Source organism: Colletes gigas, unplaced genomic scaffold (assembly GCF_013123115.1).
Source record: "Colletes gigas isolate AHSC1104 unplaced genomic scaffold, ASM1312311v1 Colletes_gigas_Sc00002, whole genome shotgun sequence".
Lineage (NCBI taxonomy): Eukaryota > Metazoa > Arthropoda > Insecta > Hymenoptera > Colletidae > Colletes > Colletes gigas.
In genome coordinates, this window is record NW_025106631.1 from 2,388,790 (window position 1) to 2,409,461 (window position 20,672).

Here is a 20,672-nt window from a genome sequence, read left to right on the forward strand (position 1 = left end):
ACTAAACGAACCGAGTTTATTTTATATTTTTAAACTGTTCGTCAAATGAATAGTTCTAGAATTATGATTTGTCTTATACTTGCTAATTCCTTATATATTAATTTACTTTTTGTTTATATAATACAAACTTTAATTATAAAATTACAGATACATTCATAGTTTTTTTACAAATTAACAAAATTTGTTATACAGGGAACCTTGATATACATATATATATATATAAATTAAGATATATATGTATCTTAAATTCTTGCATAAAGTAACAAATCAATTTATTGTTCACAAATCTTGTAAGATACATTGATAAAATGAAATTAATTTTGACATCTTGTCATAAATTATTTAATAAATGTAATGATAATAGTATTTGAGAGAATTATAACACCAGATGTTATTTTTCTTAGAATTATCAATTTATTGTCCCAAAACGTTCCCATGTCCCCAATTATGTGTACCAAACATGTTTCTTGCAGGCTGTACTCTTTGTGTAGGAGCTCTATAACCAAACCTACCTCTTTGAGGCGGAAAATAAGATTCAAGAATTTTTGGAGTATTCAATAGCTCAGGGCCACCAAATTCTTGAGGATACTTAAACTTTAAAAATATATAAAGATGTCCCACTAGAATACCAAACAGTTCCATCATTCCATCTCCAAAAATAATGAAATTAAATGCAAACAGTATCCATGGTATGTACATGGCTTTAAATTGTGTACCTGTTGGTTTATCAGAACATACAATTTAGAAAATTGGTTATAAATATAAATATATGGTAATTTTGTTACTAAAAAAAAGAGCACGTACCAAACCAGAAATTAACAATCGCATCTTTATTCAACTGACACCAAATATATAATACACTGAGTACCATGGGGTCCATAAGAAAGTAGAATTTACCTATAAGTCCTATTATAATACAGCACATCCAATTAAATAAAAGTAGAAAACAATAATCTGCGGGTCGTCCATCGCACTCCCCTCGTTCTAATCTCAGTGAATAATTATACAAAAAGTAACAATTGATTAAGAAATGGAATCCTGTTCCAGAACTGAGGGGATAGAAGAAAACACTGGTTACTGCTCTCCAAATTTCGAAATTATTTACGAAACGATCGTATGAAAGTGTCATGGAGCTCGGACTGACTAGTCCGAATCTACCGACTAACGTAAATACAATTGTACATAATAGCCAATATCTCGTGAATATTGGTAATGAATTAAACCAATTTCTCACATCCGACATTTTTCTATCTTTAACGTAGTAACGTAAAAATCTTAAAAATCAGTTATAACCACTATGGACAGTGTACAAATGTAACGTCCTGAAGTACGATTGCTTGGCGACTATCAGTGTGGCCAGATTTGACATAATTGAGTGCATCGACGGCGACACTAGTAACGACGAACTTCCTTAGTCTCCAACGGAGTGGTGGGGAAAGCAGACGTGCGCGTGCATACGCGAGCGCGGCATTTTGTGCAACTTCGGGAAATCAAGAAAGAAGGCGAATATAATCCTTTCCTTCTCGTTTTTGAAACAACTGAAATCCGTCTTGCATCACCAGCGTACCATTTCGAGTCTCGACTGCTCGGGCATATTTATTTTTTTACCGACGTATATCCATTACACCACGAACAAGGTACAGAATAAACCTATCTATCTATTACGATTCAACATTACGATTTATTTCACTTGATTTTTATTAAAACGTATAAACAATACAAACAGAAACTTTTGTACAAAATTGTGATTTATTGAAATTACATTATTTCGTAGATCGTTATTAATAAATAATATAACCGACCATTTAAATTTCGTTACAATACGGGCATAGAAATGTACGTCGTTTGTAGTGATAGTGAATGAAGGTTTGAATTTTATACATGATAAATTTATATGATACATAAGCTTTGAAGCAGAATATTTTAACACGTCGCGGTCGAATGTTACGGGATATAAATTTACTTTATAAAAAAACAATATCGAATGTATACTAAATGTTTCTATTGTGTATGTTTTTTGCATGTAATAAAGTAGCAATAAGTTAATTGTATCGTAATAATACAATAACTTCGACCGCAAATAATTAAAACATCTTGTTAATTTGTGTCTTTTCATACTGATAGTATTATACAGCATTTAATCATATAGATTCACAAATTATAAAATTTATTTTACGATTTTTCATTATTAGCTATAATGTAAGATTTATACCTCAAACGTTTGAAACAAGCAGTTACAAGACGTTTGTTCTCCATTTAGTTTGTCATTGACAAAAAGACTTACAAATTTTTTTTATGAAATTATTACAAATGTGGAACCGTACTTCCTACCTATCTGTTTTAAATAATATATATACATACATATTAACACAATTCAGTCATCAGAATCAACTGTTCGTTTAGCTCTTCGTTGCCTAGGACTCTGTTTCGGAGTTCTTGGAGATTTATCTGTAAAAAAAAATTGTATAAATAATACCATAACATACATCAAAGAAATTAAGAGAGAACAGAGCGGGCATACTTTGCATTGTATAATGTAATACTTACTAATTCTATTCAAAGTTTCTTTTGGTAACCAATCATAATCAACATTATTAGGATTGGATGTACCCGTTTCTATAGGTACTTTACGAGTAGTAGAAGATCGAGATTTACGACCCAGCGATGAAAGAAGTTGTTGCCCTCCGACAAGTATCAGTATTACACACGCAGCAAGGAATACGTACAGAAAAACTGTTTCTCCGTCAAGGCCATCATCTAATTCTACAATCTGTACTGTTTCATTATAAACAGCTTCACTGAAGTTGATGCCATTCTGTAAAATAATATGCATTATTAATTATTTGAGTTAACATTACATAATATTTTTAATTTACGTGTAATTCTTGTCTTTACAGATTCTCACTATACAAAAACGAATTATAACAAATTAATTTGTAAAGACAAAAATTAACTATGCTTAAGATTATATTTATTACGTACACCATCTTTGTAATTCAGATTAATATTGAAACCAAAGGGCCTTCCAGCAAGGTTCTCTGATGGAATAAATGAATATGCCAAAGTTGCCTCATGTTTTGGCTTCACAATCTTGTTATATGTAACAGTTGAAAAGTTCTGAATATAAAAGTTAAAATCCATTGCATAACGAAAAGATGCATCCAAAGATTCAAGAACAAAATCTGATTCACCTTTATTGGTGAAACCAACAAGCAACTCAACTAAGTTCCCAGCTGGTAGTTCTGAAAATTGTGAATAAGCTATTAAAATTACATGTTTTAAACGAGCAAAATACAATGCAATGCCAGAAGAAATGTGTATGTACCTAATGTTGATAATCCGGTATAAACAGGTCTAGTAAATAATATAGTAGTTTCAGCATCAGACGAGGCATTAGTTGTTTCTTCTTCAGGTTCTTCGTCTGTTATTACGGAATTATCTTCCCCTTCGACGTCTACTATGTCATCAATATTTTCATCTTCTTGAGCGTGAACTATAATACAAATTATAAATATAATTGTTTGCTTATTTAACAAAATGAATGTTACTTAACAAGATTAACTATATTGGATTTAAAACTCGTTAATTGTTTTAAATTTAATTTTTTCATGTAAAGTTTGCTGATCAATTAGTCAAAATTTTATTTTCACTTTAGCTGAATCCACACTTGGGGAAAACCATATTTTAAGTAACATTCTTTATTATATATTACCTCTGTTCACAGTGAGAATAATTGGTGAAACAATTAATAATAAAAAAATGCTGAATTTCTTCATTTTGTTCCGTTGTTTTGAAATTAACTTTTCTGTTATGAATACGAATTTATTTCACTTCAAACCACTCACTTCAGCATCGACACTGGACTACACGTTTCGGCATAATACAAGTGCCATCGCTCTGTGCGACGTGGAAGATCAGCGGCGTAGTCGTCAATTCTACAACGTGGAATATCAACGTTGGCATTAAATAGTAACGATTGAAAATAGTTTAATACTACCAACTTAAAACAATTAATTACTAGTAACTGTCACCTCGAGCCTGAATAAAGTTGTAGAATAAATATTTCCTATTTTTACAGTGTTTAAGAGTAGAGTATTTATCAAAGATAATCCAACAAAAACAGATAGAAAGAAAAATAATAATATATCATATTCATAGCTCACTATATTTTATCTAGCAAGACGATAAGCTTGAATTAACAAAATTATGTGTATTTATTTAATAATAAATAAAACACTTATTCTTTTACATGTTATTTGGCCGCACCCAGCATAAAATGGGTAAAACATATGCACTGATACTGGTACATGAAAACTAGACCAAAGTATTGTTCCCTACACTCATTCTTTAGAACAAGCTATTCAAATTCACGTACAGCTGTCATTTTTCGAAAATTTGACAGATAATCCTAATATTTTTCTCCTTAAGTAGTACAAACAGGTATAAATATCTACTTCATCTATGTTATTTACAAAAATGACATTTACATTAAAATTTCATTATGAGTACAGTTTTTTTAAATTTATTAGAAAATTTCATTGTTTGTTTATTAATAAAAGTGATATTTAGAGTATCTATTTAATTATAACATTGCAGATTACAAGCTTAAACATGGATTTCGATGATGATTTCTTCTTCGAAGAGGATAAGATGTTGGTTTCATAAAACTGTTACTTTAATTATCGATATGTGTTACAACTTCAATTTAAATGTGCTTTTCTTTTCTTGTAACATGCATGTCTGTATGCCACGGTGCGGTGGAATAGTCTGAAGGATCAAACAATTTTATCCGCAGATAACATTACTTTGAGCGAATCTAATGAAAAATTTCAGGAAAATTATTTTTTCCCATTAACCACCGTGCCAGCGGCTAATGTGCAATCACAGTTTACTATGATGGAAGATCGCATGTACGCATTGTTGTGTTTTATTATTACATCTTTTATTTAAGTTCTTCGCTCTTTTGTCGATCGATATATTTTTGAAATTTCTGTAAATTTCACATTTTTTTATTCTTTTATTATAATGAAATATAGACCAGATGTAGAACTGGTCGCTCAGGATCAGTCTGTGCATCAGCTACTTGGCAATATAATGTAAGTTTCAATGATAATGTGCTTGCTGTTAAAATCATATTAACATTTTATTTGTTTATAATCTGTTGTATTTTGTAGCAATATAATTTAGTGTTTTTTATTATAATGCTGATAAGTGTTTAGTTATTGTAAGATACTCAGGTAAGAATTTCTTGTATATTTGTTTGTATATTTAAAGTTAATAACCCGAGGTTTATTTGTTTAACAAAATGTTATCAGTAGAAATTATTAACATTATGTTAATAATTTTTGACTAATAGTATTAAGTTATTTATATGTAGTGCGATTTTCATTTGCGCTATACTTTATAGAAAATGCTATGTAAATATGTGCATAAAGCAGTATGTTATTTTTCTGTTACTTGTTTTTATAGATATGTTATGTGCCTGTTTAAAAGATTTATTGTTTGTATGTAAAGTAAATATTCAATTTAATAATGTTTAATATGTTTGATTTATTGCGTTATTTTATACAGGGGTATGACGATTACTTCTGGCAACATCGTAATACAAAAAGACAGTAGTAATCTTATAGGCATAAGTATTGGAGGTGGATCACCACTGTGCCCTTGCTTGTATATTGTACAAATTTTTGATAATACGCCTGCAGCAGTAGATGGCACTTTGCAATCAGGAGATGAACTTGTGGCAGTAAATGGAGCATCGGTCAGAGGAAAGACAAAAGTAGAAGTTGCAAAAATGATCCAATCGTGTGACTCTCAAGTCAGTATCAATTATAATAAACTACACGCGGATCCTAAACAAGGTCGCACGCTTGATATAGCTCTAAAAAAGGTGTATATTATATGTAATCATATATTTCTTCCAGATTATTTAATAACAATATTTGTATTCAACTGAAAAGTTCAATTTTAGGTGAAACATAGATTAGTTGAGGGAATGGGAAGTGCAACAGCAGATGCACTCGGATTATCACGTGCTATTCTTTGTAATGATGCACTTGTACAAAGATTAATGGCATTGCAGCGCACAGAAAATTTATATAGAGGCCTAGTTTCTCATGCTCAATCCACTTTACACGCATTTTTTGACTTAACACAGATGTACAAAGGTATACATAAATAAATCATTTTATTTTTTAAACAATATAAAATTGGTGTATGTTTCAGTATTTGGAGACGCGTTTGCTGCAATAGGAGTAAGGGAACCTCAACCACGAGCTAGCGAAGCTTTCAGACAGTTTGGTGAACAGCATAGACAAATGGAAAAGTTTGGAGTAACAATGTTAAAAGCTTTAAAACCTATACTGAATGACTTGGGCACGTATCTTCACAAAGCTATTCCAGATACTCGGTTAACTATTAGCAAGTATGCTGATGCAAAATTTGAGTATCTGTCGTATTGCTTGAAAGTAAAAGAATTGGACGACGAGGAACAAAGTTATGCAGCGCTACAAGAACCACTTTATCGGATGGAAACCGGAAATTATGAATATCGTTTGGTGTTGAGATGTCGGCAAGAAGCTCGTGCAAAATTTGCAAAACTTAGATCAGATGTACTTGTAAAACTTGAGTTATTAGACAATAAACACGTTCAAGATGTTGTGTGGCAATTGCAAAAATTTGCAGCTGGTTTAGGAAAATATTATTCTAACACAAGAGATCTGTTGTCTGCTGTGACGTTATTTCCTGTAGAGGTTGACTTATCGCATTCTGCATTTCAATATAAATCTACTGGGCCTCAAGTGATAACTGATGGAGAAGACATAGATGAATTTGAGCCAGAAGAGAAACCAAATACTGAAGAGCTTCTTATAGATACACAAAATTTCCCGCTAATAACATCGGAGTCGTCCGATCCTATGTAGCATAAACATTATTTTCAAAATTAATGTGCATCGTTATTAAAACTTTCAAAGATCAATGATTCGTGTGGTAAGAATTCTTCAGTATATATTTTTATCATTTTTAATATAATTCTACATTCCATTTTCATTCCTTCGCGTATTGCAAAAATTGATACCAAAGATTATTTAAAAAATATATATATATGTATAATAGCTGTATGTATAAAATGATATATGTAGATATGCAGTAGTATACTTAATGTACCTCGGTTATGTATATGTTTATAGCAAGCATTAATCATAAGGTAAAAAAAAGTGCATTTGTTAAACTTTTAATTCTTACAATGAACTTTTTAAAATGCAAAATAAAAATTTTTGCAAATATATACAGGGCGAGATGTGATTGGTATGTTACATATCAATTTATCCCGCCCTTTCTATTCTGCATATTCCGATGTATCAAATACATGTAATATTTTAAATACGTTTAACGTTTAAATAAAATATGAATTACGTAAATTACGTGTGCCGAAGTTCATTTTCAGAACGCAGTAAGCATTTAATAACTAATAATTTATAAATTATATCCTAAAATTAAAAAAAGATTAAGATATAACGGTTTTACATATTTTGTACATGTATAAACTATCGCGCTACGTGAATGGTATCACTGTTCTGTGTTTCCGTAGAGCGGTAAATTTCCCTAGAGAGAAATCCTAGTAGGATTCCTACTGTTGCGCGTCCGGCGGCGAATTTCCGATCCTCCGTAGGGAATTCGGCGGGGAACGCTGCCCGTGGAGTGCCAAGGCACTCTGCTCCTTGGACGCGGGAGTTTCAAACGGAGATCGCTAGATAAGGAAGATAATAAATGGATACAACGATTTGAACACACGTAAATAGTACTTTAATTAACTCAATAAAGGAATATAAAACAAAACAACCAAGATTTCGCAGGAATCTTGTAACCCGTTCGTACACTTCCGCTCTCTTAATTCAAGATGCTTCTCTCTTCGCCGATTCAAATAAATTAACTAACTCAAATAATACAAGTACGATCTCGCTTAAGTTACAATGATACGTCCGTTCACTTTCGATCTCTGGATTCAAGTGAGTCGCTCTGCCGGCCGGTCGAGGCCCAGCCCACACGTAGGCCCCTCCAGATCGTCCTTTCCTTTATTCGGGCCGGGCGCAAAACTCTCGCACGCGCGTTCCTCGGCACACCCCCGATCCCTCGAGAACGGTCCTCTGCAGCACGTGGCCGTTATCGGCTTTCCCACGCAGCCCGTTTCCGGCTATCGATAGCGCACGGCCCAAGTTCCAGGAATTACACACTTAGGAGAAGGGATCAAAGGGGAGCTCACGACGATCCAAACATCCGTCTCCAATAAATTATTGGCTAATCTATGACCCGAAGTGAAGTCATTAAAAGAATCTCTAACCACTTTTAAACCTTAGAATTGGCGCGGACTCCACTTTGTCTCCCTTTCCTATTACATTCGTGTAATCTGATTTAAACCTCGCGCCCCCCAGAGCTTCTGCTACACGGCGCCAGGCGGCGACCACAACACTACGCAGGATATTTTCTAATAAGAGAGTAAACCGAATGATGTTTTTAAGGGTATCCGAGAGTTTCCTTAGCGAATTTGATTTCATCACATTTTTGAATCTATGCTCGTAAGTCAGAGTGATTCGAACATTTCGAACGGTTGGAAGTATGATATGACGTAACAAAGCGATGAGCAGAAGTGCGTGTTAAGTCTCTAAGTAATCTAATTGAACTTTTTACATGTAATGAGTAGTACACATGAAAATTCGTGGGCTTGGATAGATTACTTGGCAGAGACAATCAATACATTTGTATGTGGCTTAGTGAACATAGTATCCACAACTTTTGGGTTAACGTTTAATTCGACCAATATTGTTATCGATGATGAAATTGGAAAAAAGTTGCTTAATTGTTTTTACGAGTTTCTAGCCTTGTTTGCGTTCGACGACTTTCAATTGCAGTTATTAAAAGTTTTCTTGTTGACGTTTATTAGCATTCTGGCTCTGATTTTTATCGCTTGGCATATTTACGGCGCTAGAATTTCTGAACAATTTATGGAACCAAGTAAGAGAATTTATATTTTCTTTCTTGATGTACCTACATACACATATTGCAAAAACCATATAAAGAGTTCTTTGTGTATACGTAATAATAAATACAGAAAATTAATTTCATTGTATTATTAGAATGATGGTGAACAATATGCATACTTACGTATCTATTTTCGTACTATATCTAACATATTGAAATCTGGAATTTCTAAGTAATTTTACTCGTACATAAGTAGCAAGCCATTAATTTGTTAGTTTAAAATCTGTGGCTTATTATAATCCTGGATTTTTTTGTTTGAACACGTTAATTATAAAAGTTTTAATACTGGAAGATTTATAATTCATTATGTGTGTTAAAAAAAAAATGACCGGTGCAAAAATAAGAATTAACAATGCGGTATCATAATTTTGTTTCTTTATAGAACCTATACCAGAGAATCGTGAGTCTTCATCGGGAGAATAATTTCTTACTCGATGTAAGCAACTTAACTTAAACAAAGTAATTGTGAACGTAGTAATTATAATTATATTTATGCGCGCTATAGCGAAAATATGTAAAATTTGTTTAATTATAGGTTCCCTTATTAAAAATAGGAAGATTGTCCTAAAAGATTGTTAATAACCAGCAAATCTTATTAACACAATAAGTCTACTTGTTATATTTCATTGTAATATTGAAACAATTAACAAGAATGGCGGATAAAATTAAAGAATTCTTTCAAAAGAAGAGATTGAATGCAAAATTTATGAATGCTGGAAAAGGATACAAGTAAATTTTTTAGTATATAGCAAAGTTTATTTATTATATATACTACCTTTGTAACAACAATAAATGCATGTTATTATACATTTATTGTGTAAATAATTTTCAATAATTAACACATATTCGTTGTTAGCTTTCAGATTTTAAATAATATACTTGCAATTATTTAGTGCTGTTATACATAAGGTAGTTGAATAATTGTTACGATCGTAGTATCTTATTTAATTAAAAATGATTACACGCAGATTGACAGATTCAACCAGCAGCAGTGTACCTTCAACATCAAGGCCAATAGAAAGAGTAGAACCTACGCAAGAAGTTAAAGTAGCTGGTCTAGCTACTCTGGCAAGACTGGAAGCAAAAACAAGTAACGCAACTAAATGTAGCAAGTAAGTTGTGTACAATTATAGTAGTTTTTTTTTGTATTTTTTAATCTAACAGTAATTAATAAAAATTACACGAGGCTATATTTTTAGTAGGTCGTATGCAGCTATAAAAGCACAAGTAAAACAAGAGTTAGAACAGGAAAAACAAAAGACTCGTAAAGAATCAGAAAACAAAACTCAAGACACGATCGAAGACAGTTCCGTGCTAGCTGTTACCGGTGTATATTTTCGTTGTCCATATTTATCCAATGAAATATTGTCAAAAGATGAATGGAGAAAAAAAATAAAAGTATTTTTATATGAACAATTAAAAGGGGACGAAGCAGGTTTAACAGCATGTTTAGTTATACAGAGTTGTAATACTGGAAGAGAACAAATTAATAATTGTATCGAAACACTTGGAAAGTATTTAGAAAACATTATAAACAACCCAGAATCAGAAAAATACAGAAAAATTAGGACTCATAATAGGATATTCCAAGTAAATATTGTTGTTTTCATCGTACGTCTAAAACCAATGTTCAAATGTTTTTATGTAATTATTATTTTATAGGAAAAAGTTCTACCAATTGAAGGAGCGTTAGATTTCTTAAATGCTGCTGGTTTTCGCCAGAAAAAGTTGATGAACAATGATGTGGAAGAAGATTTCTTAGTTTGGGATCCAGAGAATTGTAACATCGAAGATGTTGCCATGTTAAATGAAGCGCTAAGGTCTGCAGAACCTATTCCGCTTGAATTAGATAGAAATCTCCAAGTGTTATTACCTGTGGCAGCGAGTAAGAGAATCGAATTGCCACAGAACTTCTTTAACCTGACTGCGGAGCAAATAAAAAGGGAACAGCAACTTCGGTAATTTAACATATAATTATTACGAGTGAAATATTAAATGTTATTCGATTAATTTGATAAAATATCCATCTTTATTAATATTAATAGAACCGAAGATGTCGAAAGAAATCAAATGCTGAGGACAAAACGTATGAGAGAAAAGGACACAAAAGAGAGACATAGAAAATATAAATTCTCGTTAATTCGTATTAAATTTCCGGACGACATTATTTTACAAGGAACATTTTCTGTTAACGAAAAATACATAAATGTGATTGAGTTTGTTCACGAAAATTTGGCAAGCAGTGAGATGTCGTTTTATTTGAAAAGATTAGCCGGGGAAACGTTTAATGATGCATGTTTTGATAAGACGTTACTCGAATTGGAATTATTTCCCACTGTTCTCCTAGCGTTTACCTTGACGAATGAATCCGAAGGGTCGAGTGAGTCTACAAGATATTTGAAAGAAGAATTACTTTCTTATATTCAAGCTATTTGAAATCGTATAATATATTGAAAAAAAAGAAAAACATTTTTTAATGTGGCCTACTTTCTTTTAACATAGCGGAAATTATTATAGAACATTCCAACTATCAAGCGAATATAAAAATTGATCATTATAGTTTTACAGTAACAAAAAATACTAGAATCCATGTCTATAAAAATATATGTACTTGCACTGTAGGTAAAATATTATTTATTTCTTGTTAAGTTTGAAAAGTCTACCAATTTGCTAAGATTTTTATTTTATAGTACAATTTTTTTATTCCTCAATATTTTTTTATTATACAAATATAGAGTTGGAAGAACAATCATACAAAAATCAAATGTTCAAAGTAATATTCTTTGCGTCTGTGTTAAAGTAATAAATTAATGTTTTAGTTTTACATACCTTATCATTTATATAAACATTAAAACATGTAAGAAAAGTCATTATTTATCACGTATGAATATTAATCTTGCACGTTTTGTGCATTTTGGCACTTGTGTTGTATATTAATATTTTATATCAGTCTTTTTACATTTCTTATGTACTTTTAAAATCCATTATTGAAGTCTATATTTAACACAAATACTGCAAGAGAATAGTAAACGTGTGTTGAATAACTTATAATGCGATACGTATAATTTATTCTACTTCTGGTCAGTTCATGAAGTAAAAAATGGTCAAACATTAAAAGTAACATTAATTATGTGTACATGTAACTATAAAGATGTAAAAAAAACTGAAATAAATCAATATCAATAGTTATAAGGATATTTGTTACATTATACAAAGATTGCTGGTTCAAAGTTATGTGCTAGCTGAACAATATTATATCAACAAAAATATATTCTCGTATCTAATCAAACAGAGTTCATCTAGTTTCCTGAGTCGAATCGTTCAACGACTGATTTTTTGTTTCAACTGGCAAAGCGAGAGTAGCCGCAGCAGCGCATAACGCTGTTACAGCGTATATCGCCATCGCGCCAGTTATAGACCATTGAAGAAATACTTGTGCTATATACGGTGTGACCATAGCGCCAATTCTAGCCATGGCACTGCAAGTACTAACTCCGATACTACGCAAGTGGGTAGGATATACTTCTGGAGTGTAGACATAAGCCGCTTGAAATACACCAGCAATTAAGCCTCTGGCTAGAAATACTGCGAGTGTCAATGCTGCTCTGCTCAACAAGCAAGCTCTGCCTAAGAAACAAATCAGCATGGCGAACATTACTAGTTGAAAAGCCATAGTTTTTCTCCTGCCAATTTTTTCAATTGCAAATATAGTGGAAAAGATTCCCGGGAATTCAGCTAACGTTGTCCAAAGAAGATCAATGTAGTCGCTACGTTCCAAGCGGCAATCCAATTGGCAGGTATCCTCTTTTTTATTTTTCCAAGAGCTACATTGCTCCGACGACGTATGAAATAGTTCTGTAGTCATCAACACCACGCCATAATAACAAAATGCTGTACTCATCCTAAAAATATTATTTCAATTATTTATCTATGAACTGTCGATACGAGTTTTATACAACGTACAATGAATAGCATAATCGAATTGATAATCATCAATTTCCCGGTATAACTGTATACCGGGAGTTCAAATATCACGGAATCATATTTCGTATTGCCCATCGTGTATATGTATAATAAATAATTTTATGAAACATGCTACTGGATTAGTTATGCTCCTTATTGTACACGCTAGAAAAACGCAATTGAAATTAAAATATTTACCATACGAGCCAAAGTAATGTAGATGTCTTACACATTTCTTTACTTAGCACATCTTTCAATTTGCCATGATTCACTTGATAGAACCGATCCATGACTAGTCTTCCCGGTGGTAAAGGTTTCTTATTCTCTCTTGCTACTCGTTCTAACGTGGAAATAGCTTTATCCATTCTTCCGGTTGTCATATCAAATACTGTAGACTCTGGTAACCACTATCAGGAAACATGACAATGGATGTGTATAACTTTTAATAGTATTAATTACTTATGTTACTTACTGGTGTAATTACAGCAAACACAAGAAGTGGTATTGTTGACAGAATGAGAAGCCATCTCCAACCAAAGTTTGGCATTATTACCAATGCTATTGCCACTTCAAAACAAGCTCCGAGTGCCCAAAAGCACTATTAAAGAAGTAATTATTTTAGTTGAACGAAACAAATATAAACGTTATTAAAATTTATTTATAATTACACGTACGTCTAATAAAATAACACATTTTGCTCTTTGCTTTGCTGGAAGAAACTCTGCATACAATGTTACTCTGAAGTAGAAATTGAGTAATGTTACTTGAATTTATTTTTAATATATTATTTTCATTCGAAGAACTTACCAAATACTTACGATTGTGGCACACAACCAATAGCAAAGCCAACTAATCCTCTAAGTAATAAAATCCAAAGAAAATTCGGGGAAAAAGCGCTCAAAAATGCATAGTAAAGTAACAATACAGCACACAGTGTTAAAGATTGCTTACTACCGTATCTATCGCTCAAATTACTCCAAAATGTAGAACTTAACATCATACCTAGAAAAACAACCTGGAATAATCATGATCATGCATGGCATTAAAATTATTACAGAGGCGTTGTAATATATTTTTTTTATGCAAGTAGGTTACCGTAGTTGCCAAAGCTTGTTGATATCTAGTTATACCCCAGTCGCAATGCAATGATGGACTTAAAATACTTAATATCGTTATTTCCATACTGTCTACCATCCAACAGAGACCCGTGAACAGAGACAGTTTAACTTGAAATTTGCCAAATCCTAGTGCATTGATAGCTTGGATTACAGTAAACGTATCTGTCAATGAATACTGATATCAATACGCAATTTAAAAAAATACATTACTATTTAAGACAAATTAATTTTAAATAGTTTATAACATGCTTCGTTCTTTACAAATTAAATTTTATATTAAAGAGAAAACAGTATTTTCTAAGACTTATTTAATATTAAACACAAAAATACATATAAAAATAAATAAATACAATAGTATTCACCAATGTATGCTTGGTAAAACATGCAAACATGAAAAGTTATATCTTTCTTGGCTGAAAATTTAAAAAAGAAAGGCCTGCTAAGCAGTTATTAATATAGTTAACAAAAATAAGTACATTTTTCGTATCTACCGATAAAATGATGTCAATTTAATCTACTACTTTTGTTTATTTTCAACCAAAAAATCTATATAACGTATTTTCAGTTACAAGCAGTCGAGTTCAGTCGCAATCCGTTGATTATAGCTATATTTTACAGAAGAAAATAAAAATATTGAGATTATTTTTAGTTCGCATGCATTTCTAAAATTGATTGTTAGTATCTTTGTAATTCATACCCAGGTAGAAATCAAGTTCGTCGGATTAGTATCTTGCAGAGAAAGATTTGTGTTCGTAACAATCGTTAATCGAAATAGCTCCGTTAAATCCAATGTTACGTTCTCATGCATAGTAAAATATTTACACAACTTACAATTACCCATTCCTGTTTAGATAAGTTTAAGTAGATTACCCTGTACATAAAAAGTGTCAGTAATATTATAAAGAGATCAATTTTTCTATGCGAACAATATGCATGTTTTGCAAAAATAGTATACCGTCTGGAATTACTACTACAGAAGATAGTTCCATCATACTTTCAACATTGTTTCCAAAACTTCTGCTACATCTTGAGGTACTTTCTGAATTAACATTCAATTCAGAACCACATAATTCTAATTCACGGTATGGTTCGTTGGACTTTTGAGATTGATTAGGCATGATCGTTTGTTTACCGTGTACATACGTACGCGCACAGAATTATTATAAAATTAAAGAAACTCTCGAGTACTCGTATTTGTCACTGGTGACACAATTAATCGATATGAGAATTCAAATGGATCGATTAAATTGATCGTATATGGAAATTTTCATTAGTATGTAGACCGTGACAGTCCAATATAAAGAAGAGGTTCGGTCTTAACACTGTCAATGTTGTTAAATACCTTCGCCAGGCGAGCCAGACAAATATTAAATAATGATAAAATACTAAATGTAAAAGGTAGAAATATCAAAATTATTAGTATACTATAACTTTCAAAAGCTTTTAATTAAATTGGGAAATCGAACATAATTGGGAAAACATTTTCCCGTGTACCAAATGTTGTGGGTAACAACATAAAGTACATCAAAGCTATTGAAAATAATTGTACAATCGACTGCAATAATCTTTATCGTTTAAGGGGAAAGTCTCTAGCCTTGGGTACCCCTTCTCCTTCTTAAACACCTGTATCGAAATTCATTAAGTCATTTTTTTATTGATATCAATTTCTTTTACCTCATATTTTTCGAAATTGACCAATTTTGATTCTAAAAAGCCCATATATTATGTCTATATTTTATATGTAAACCTATAAATAATTTGATTCCCTATTTTCGAATTAACCGCCCAGAAACGTAGTACCTTAGGCGTCGATGAGGTGGCGTCTGTGGTGTATTTTGCCCCAATGGTGGCACGAAACCTCATTATGCCTCAAGCCCTCGTACGAGTCGTATCGTATGTATGCGGTGTATCCGAAGATCGAGTTCACGTGCATACTCACATTTTTGCGTGAGTGTATATAAATTTAAAGGTAGCCTCTCGTTAAGTAGCCGGCGTTTGGTGATTTCCCCTTAAACGGCAAGCATTATTGTTGTCCATTGTACATATTCGGGGAATAATTAAATAGTTTCGTGTATTTAGATTCACTTATAGTTTGTGAAACGAACAACGTTCCATAAACAACACAGTGGTTTCTCTATAGCCGTGTATAGTTTCGGGATATTTTTACGATTGACATTCTTTACACGACGCATTAATAATTGTCGAAGTACGAAGAAATGCTACAAAACTTCTGCAATAAAAATGACATCGAATGGATAGATATTTCCACGACTGGAAATATCGGATAAAACGAAATATGTAAAAAATTAAAATTCAATGAGCATCATCTCACGTGTGATACGTCTGGATTATCATCCGTGATATTTACATTTGAGTGAAAACTAATTGTCTTTTAATGGTATAACTACGCTGGAATTATGAGTGTCGATAGTGAAAACAAATCGAACGAAGCTATTGTTCCGTTTACACCATCAACAAATCAGGAGAGTGCCGACAATGGAAATATCGAAGGAAGTCCTATAACCCCAGAAATAGTGTTGCGTTTGCCTACGATTACTGACAGTAAGACATTTTCCATTGCAATATATCAATAAGTAACAAAAATTTAACAAACACGACCACCCTTGCTAATATCTTCGATATAAAATAACAATTGTTCTTTTTTGCTTTCAGAATATTTGTGTTCTCCGGAGGCTAATATTTACGATATTGATTTTACAAGATTCCAAATTAGAGATCTAGATACAGGAGCAATATTGTTCGAAATAACCAAACCACCAGCTGTTGGTTAGTAGCGACTAAAATACTTCATATAAATTTGTTTACGTAAAATATTTCAAGGTTATAGGTATAAACTTAATTGGTTAGTAGGACTTAAACAATAAGAAAGTCTTAATTAATCCTTTTGCTACAGTAGAGTCAGCTAAAGACCATCTACACAGTTTGATTCTAGTCTTGTGTGTGTAATATTTTGTAAAGAATAACTAAAGTCCTCAGCAATAGCAAAAGGATTAATATAAGTTGTAAAGCAAACACTTTTCAGATATCTAACCTTTTACTTCATAAGCTAGTAGTTCTTTGTACAATTATGCATACTGTACCATCCACTATTTTTATGTAAATATATATAAAAATAATTCACAACAAGTCTATTCATTCTGAGGTCACCTATTACTTGTTCGGATGTTAAATTTCCAAAATGTTATTATTTTACAGTAGATGTAATTATACAAAGAACAATACTTAGTTTTACTTCCATTTAAAACTTTGTTTTTTATTTTTATAAGTTCTATCAGCCAATTAAGTCTTAAACTTTTTTCTATATTATACGTACGTTATGGATCTGTTTTGTATATTTTAGAATGCGATCACCATCAAGAAGTTGAACCGGATTGCGAAGAATCTGGTTGCGAGGATACAAATACTGGTCGATTTGTACGTTATCAATTTACACCTCAATTTCTTAAACTGAAGACTGTCGGGGCTACAGTCGAGTTTCTCGTGGGCTCTAAACCAGTGAATAACTTTCGAATGATCGAACGTCACTTCTTTCGGGACAGATTGTTAAAAACCTTTGACTTTCAATTCGGATTTTGTATACCGAACAGCAAGAACACCTGTGAACACATTTACGAGTTTCCTACTCTGCCAGCCGATTTGGGTAAGTGATAAATTTGGTTGTTTGATAATTAAATACGTTAATGTTTTCTTATATGGGTATTAAAAATGATCTTGCAGTTTCTGAAATGATTGCAAATCCATTTGAAACACGCTCGGATTCGTTTTATTTTGTGGACAATCAATTGGTAATGCACAATAAAGCAGATTATGCATACAATGGTGGACATACACATGATGTACTTTAGTATGTGGTTTGTTAAATTATATGAACAGAAATTAGTAAAGAATTTGCACTTTGCAAAAATGATTGTGATAATATTAGCACGCATTTAACTAATTTTAAATTATAATTTTATTTAATTTTGCACAAAGTTGCAACTATAAATTTTTACATCGCTTAAATACAAAATTTACAATATATGTAATTCATTGAATTTACATAATTTATTGAACACCTCTGTGATCAAGCGTATTATATTTTAATAATGTAACGATCTTGTTGGAATTTTACTTTTTGAATAGTTATCCTATATTAAAGCATGGCCTTATGTGGAACTATTTTCCAGTTTTGATAAAATGTTTTCCAAGCTGAAAAATATTAAATATGTAGTTTTTATGGAAACGTAACGAATAAGGAGTTTAAAAAAATGTTAAGCTTTATAAGTTCTTACCTGACACAGAATTTACAAGTTTGTTCACACTGTGTACAGTTATATTTTAATTTGCTATTTTTCACTTATTTGACCCTGTAATGTTATAAATTTCACATAAACATATATATGTTTACAAAATACATTGTGTGCTTTTCTTACATTGGTACCATAATTACGATCATGGTTGATTAATGAAATCAACTGTGATCTTTAGGAACTCGGTCGGTTTATCCGCGTGAACCCAATGATTTGCATCGTTTATGTATATAAGCTGGCCGGAGGGGAAATATTTTTTAATCTTATCATGATCTTCTGCTACTATATAATCGCTATTTGCACCTCCTATAAATAATGTCGGTCCTCTGTAAACGTTCTCTGACTCTGGAAATTTAGCTATTTTCGATTCAAAATTTTGTTCGAGTACAGGTAAATTAATTCGCCATTTGTAGTGTCCATTATCAGCTTCCACTATGTTCATTGTTAAAAACTGCAGTAAAATATAATCTTAATTTATGTAAAAAATAGTGCCGTCTAACAGTTCGCGAAAAATATAAAAAGTTGACTATTTACCTGACGTAAACTCAAATGTTTGACAACGGTTGCAAGTTGATCCTCCGCCAGTCTACGTGCTTTTGTTAACGACGGGCTTCCGGTTAGTTTCAAAGTACGCATAATATGGAATATCTTTTTAAGTTCCAAAAGTTGAGGACTAGTCCTCACAGGAGATATATCTATTACTATTAATTTTTCTACTAGTTCTGGATAATGCAAGGCTACATACATCATTGTAGAGCCTCCCATGCTGTGCCCTATCAGTATAGATTTCTCAAATCCCAAGTCGTTCATAAGTTGAACCACGTCCTTTGCCATATGCTTGTAGGACATTTCTGTAGAATGTGGAGAATCACCATGATTCCTTGCGTCTACAGTTATTACCTATAAAGACGTTCCAAGTATTTCTCATATAAAACAAAGTCCGTGTATCTACCTTACGATCTGTTTGCTGATGGATCGCTTTCGATAAAGAGTTCCAATTATGCTTTGAACCGAACAGACCATGCATTATTATAATAGGTTGTTTGGATACATTTTTGCTTCCCATCATTGACTCGTACGATGCGTATGCAAGCTTAACTGGTATCACTCTTGAATAAAAATCAACGTAGACGATATTGTCGATGAAAGAAATTTTATTTAGATTCTATGTACGAACTTACGAATTAGAGTTGTTACGTATATGTTTAGATGATAAAGATGATGAGACAAATGAAGTGTTCATGAAGTCTTGTCTCCGATGCTGCACGAAAATATTTCGTGTTATTATCAGGTAACGACAGCACACACCACTCATGTTTTCCATTTTTATTTCTCGACAGCGATCTACGAAAATGTTTATTCACATATCCGAAATTTTCTAACACTTCGTCTATCTCCGAAGATTTATGATTTATGTTATCTTTTGATAACATACGATCATAAACTACGAATAATTGTGTCTGATAATGCGTGAAATAATAGTATAATTCAAAATGCAAGTGCAGTTTGCCGTTTGTATGGTTTAGTAAATTCTGTTCGACCTATTTCAAATGAAGATCGAATAATCTTGCAACTGCACGTATGGTAACATTATGCATGACCTCTATGTTACCTATATTTAATACTTATGTAAAATTACTACGATATAGTATTTTCAATTAGATTAGCCCCTATTTACAGGTGGAGCCCCCTTGCTGTTTACCCTCTCTGTTTGTTCAGACTACGTATAATGACTTGTACAATTTTCTTTCTTTGGGCTGATTTTGTTCGAAATGAAAGGAAGTGCATAAACAATATCGCCTTCTCATTGGCCTTCTGTATCAATGCACCGCTTTGACCAGAGACGTATTTTATTTGATGACTTCATACATTTTCTATTATTAATAAAGCGTATATAGAATTTAAAAATAGCACGTACGTTACTGATAACATGCGTAAACCAATATTATGAATACTCTTCCCCCAGTGTGCCTATATAGCAGTTGTCCTATTTACCCAGTAACCCCATTTTTAATTGAAATTCCGTATAGAATTCAACAAATAGTTTCCTTGAATAATTTTATGTTTGCCTATGTTTGTTTCCTCAGAATTTATTCTATTGCTAAAATTAATTTTTTTGTTGATTAAAGAATAATGATTCGTTTCGTAAAAGGGGAAAATCACTAGACCTAGTTACCTCCTTTTCCTCTATAAACGCTGTACGTAGTTACAAAAGTCTCCTTATCCGCCAGGCGTTACTGTA

At 32.1% G+C, this 20,672-nt stretch overlaps 7 protein-coding genes across 16 annotated transcripts; 3 read left to right on the top strand and 4 right to left on the bottom strand.

The window, feature by feature from the left end:
• Positions 1-337: 337 nt before the first annotated feature.
• On the bottom strand, positions 338-1,350 carry LOC122400898 (derlin-1). Its single transcript, XM_043402638.1, has 2 exons — positions 805-1,350; positions 338-716 (listed from the first exon to the last, which is right to left on the bottom strand). Exons 1-2 carry the CDS (start codon positions 1,241-1,243, stop codon positions 415-417), a joined length of 741 nt encoding a protein of 246 aa, XP_043258573.1. The 5' UTR covers positions 1,244-1,350; the 3' UTR covers positions 338-414.
• Positions 1,351-1,809: 459 nt separating this feature from the next.
• LOC122400118 (translocon-associated protein subunit alpha) lies at positions 1,810-3,923 on the bottom strand. Its single transcript, XM_043401377.1, has 5 exons — positions 3,713-3,923; positions 3,326-3,493; positions 2,983-3,242; positions 2,548-2,815; positions 1,810-2,448 (listed from the first exon to the last, which is right to left on the bottom strand). The coding sequence occupies exons 1-5, from the start codon at positions 3,774-3,776 to the stop codon at positions 2,375-2,377; spliced, it is 834 nt and encodes a 277-aa protein (XP_043257312.1). The 5' UTR covers positions 3,777-3,923; the 3' UTR covers positions 1,810-2,374.
• Positions 3,924-4,308: 385 nt separating this feature from the next.
• On the top strand, positions 4,309-7,068 carry LOC122400097 (PRKCA-binding protein). Its single transcript, XM_043401337.1, has 5 exons — positions 4,309-4,440; positions 4,597-4,652; positions 5,572-5,890; positions 5,972-6,167; positions 6,226-7,068. Exons 2-5 carry the CDS (start codon positions 4,612-4,614, stop codon positions 6,921-6,923), a joined length of 1,254 nt encoding a protein of 417 aa, XP_043257272.1. The 5' UTR covers positions 4,309-4,440; positions 4,597-4,611; the 3' UTR covers positions 6,924-7,068.
• A 1,534-nt stretch (positions 7,069-8,602) lies between these two features.
• On the top strand, positions 8,603-11,612 carry LOC122403215 (UBX domain-containing protein 6). Of its 3 annotated transcripts, none has more exons than XM_043406594.1 (7): positions 8,603-8,647; positions 9,422-9,475; positions 9,575-9,768; positions 10,008-10,151; positions 10,242-10,629; positions 10,702-10,997; positions 11,085-11,612. In XM_043406594.1, the coding sequence occupies exons 3-7, from the start codon at positions 9,692-9,694 to the stop codon at positions 11,473-11,475; spliced, it is 1,296 nt and encodes a 431-aa protein (XP_043262529.1). In that variant the 5' UTR covers positions 8,603-8,647; positions 9,422-9,475; positions 9,575-9,691; the 3' UTR covers positions 11,476-11,612. The 3 variants fall into 3 exon arrangements, with proteins under 3 accessions (XP_043262529.1, XP_043262521.1, XP_043262525.1); XM_043406586.1 differs by having other exon boundaries at positions 8,607-8,647; positions 10,239-10,629; XM_043406590.1 differs by lacking the exon at positions 8,603-8,647 and having other exon boundaries at positions 9,422-9,498; positions 10,239-10,629.
• Positions 11,613-11,794: 182 nt separating this feature from the next.
• Positions 11,795-15,533, bottom strand: LOC122403192 (synaptic vesicle 2-related protein). Of its 4 annotated transcripts, none has more exons than XM_043406567.1 (8): positions 15,076-15,164; positions 14,952-14,991; positions 14,098-14,282; positions 13,821-14,017; positions 13,677-13,740; positions 13,475-13,600; positions 13,201-13,409; positions 11,795-12,941 (listed from the first exon to the last, which is right to left on the bottom strand). In XM_043406567.1, exons 2-8 carry the CDS (start codon positions 14,959-14,961, stop codon positions 12,335-12,337), a joined length of 1,398 nt encoding a protein of 465 aa, XP_043262502.1. In that variant the 5' UTR covers positions 14,962-14,991; positions 15,076-15,164; the 3' UTR covers positions 11,795-12,334. The 4 variants fall into 4 exon arrangements, with proteins under 4 accessions (XP_043262502.1, XP_043262489.1, XP_043262494.1 ...); XM_043406575.1 differs by having other exon boundaries at positions 12,335-12,941; positions 14,818-14,991; positions 15,076-15,155; XM_043406554.1 differs by lacking the exon at positions 14,952-14,991 and having other exon boundaries at positions 15,076-15,533.
• Positions 15,534-16,096: 563 nt separating this feature from the next.
• LOC122403257 (protein unc-119 homolog) lies at positions 16,097-18,127 on the top strand. The gene is made up of 4 exons (XM_043406672.1): positions 16,097-16,682; positions 16,794-16,907; positions 17,482-17,781; positions 17,859-18,127. The coding sequence occupies exons 1-4, from the start codon at positions 16,538-16,540 to the stop codon at positions 17,984-17,986; spliced, it is 687 nt and encodes a 228-aa protein (XP_043262607.1). The 5' UTR covers positions 16,097-16,537; the 3' UTR covers positions 17,987-18,127.
• A 31-nt stretch (positions 18,128-18,158) lies between these two features.
• Positions 18,159-20,657, bottom strand: LOC122403246 (protein ABHD11). Of its 5 annotated transcripts, XR_006259603.1 has the most exons (8): positions 20,426-20,657; positions 19,612-19,774; positions 19,383-19,539; positions 19,176-19,330; positions 18,965-19,103; positions 18,554-18,881; positions 18,413-18,487; positions 18,235-18,329 (listed from the first exon to the last, which is right to left on the bottom strand). XR_006259603.1 is itself a non-coding variant. In XM_043406645.1 (6 exons), the coding sequence occupies exons 1-5, from the start codon at positions 20,436-20,438 to the stop codon at positions 18,573-18,575; spliced, it is 1,008 nt and encodes a 335-aa protein (XP_043262580.1). In that variant the 5' UTR covers positions 20,439-20,651; the 3' UTR covers positions 18,415-18,487; positions 18,554-18,572. The 5 variants fall into 5 exon arrangements, 1 of the variants encoding a protein (XP_043262580.1); XR_006259602.1 differs by having other exon boundaries at positions 18,159-18,329; positions 18,965-19,330; positions 19,972-20,649; XR_006259600.1 differs by having other exon boundaries at positions 18,965-19,330; positions 20,426-20,650.
• Between the last annotated feature and the right edge of the window lie 15 nt (positions 20,658-20,672).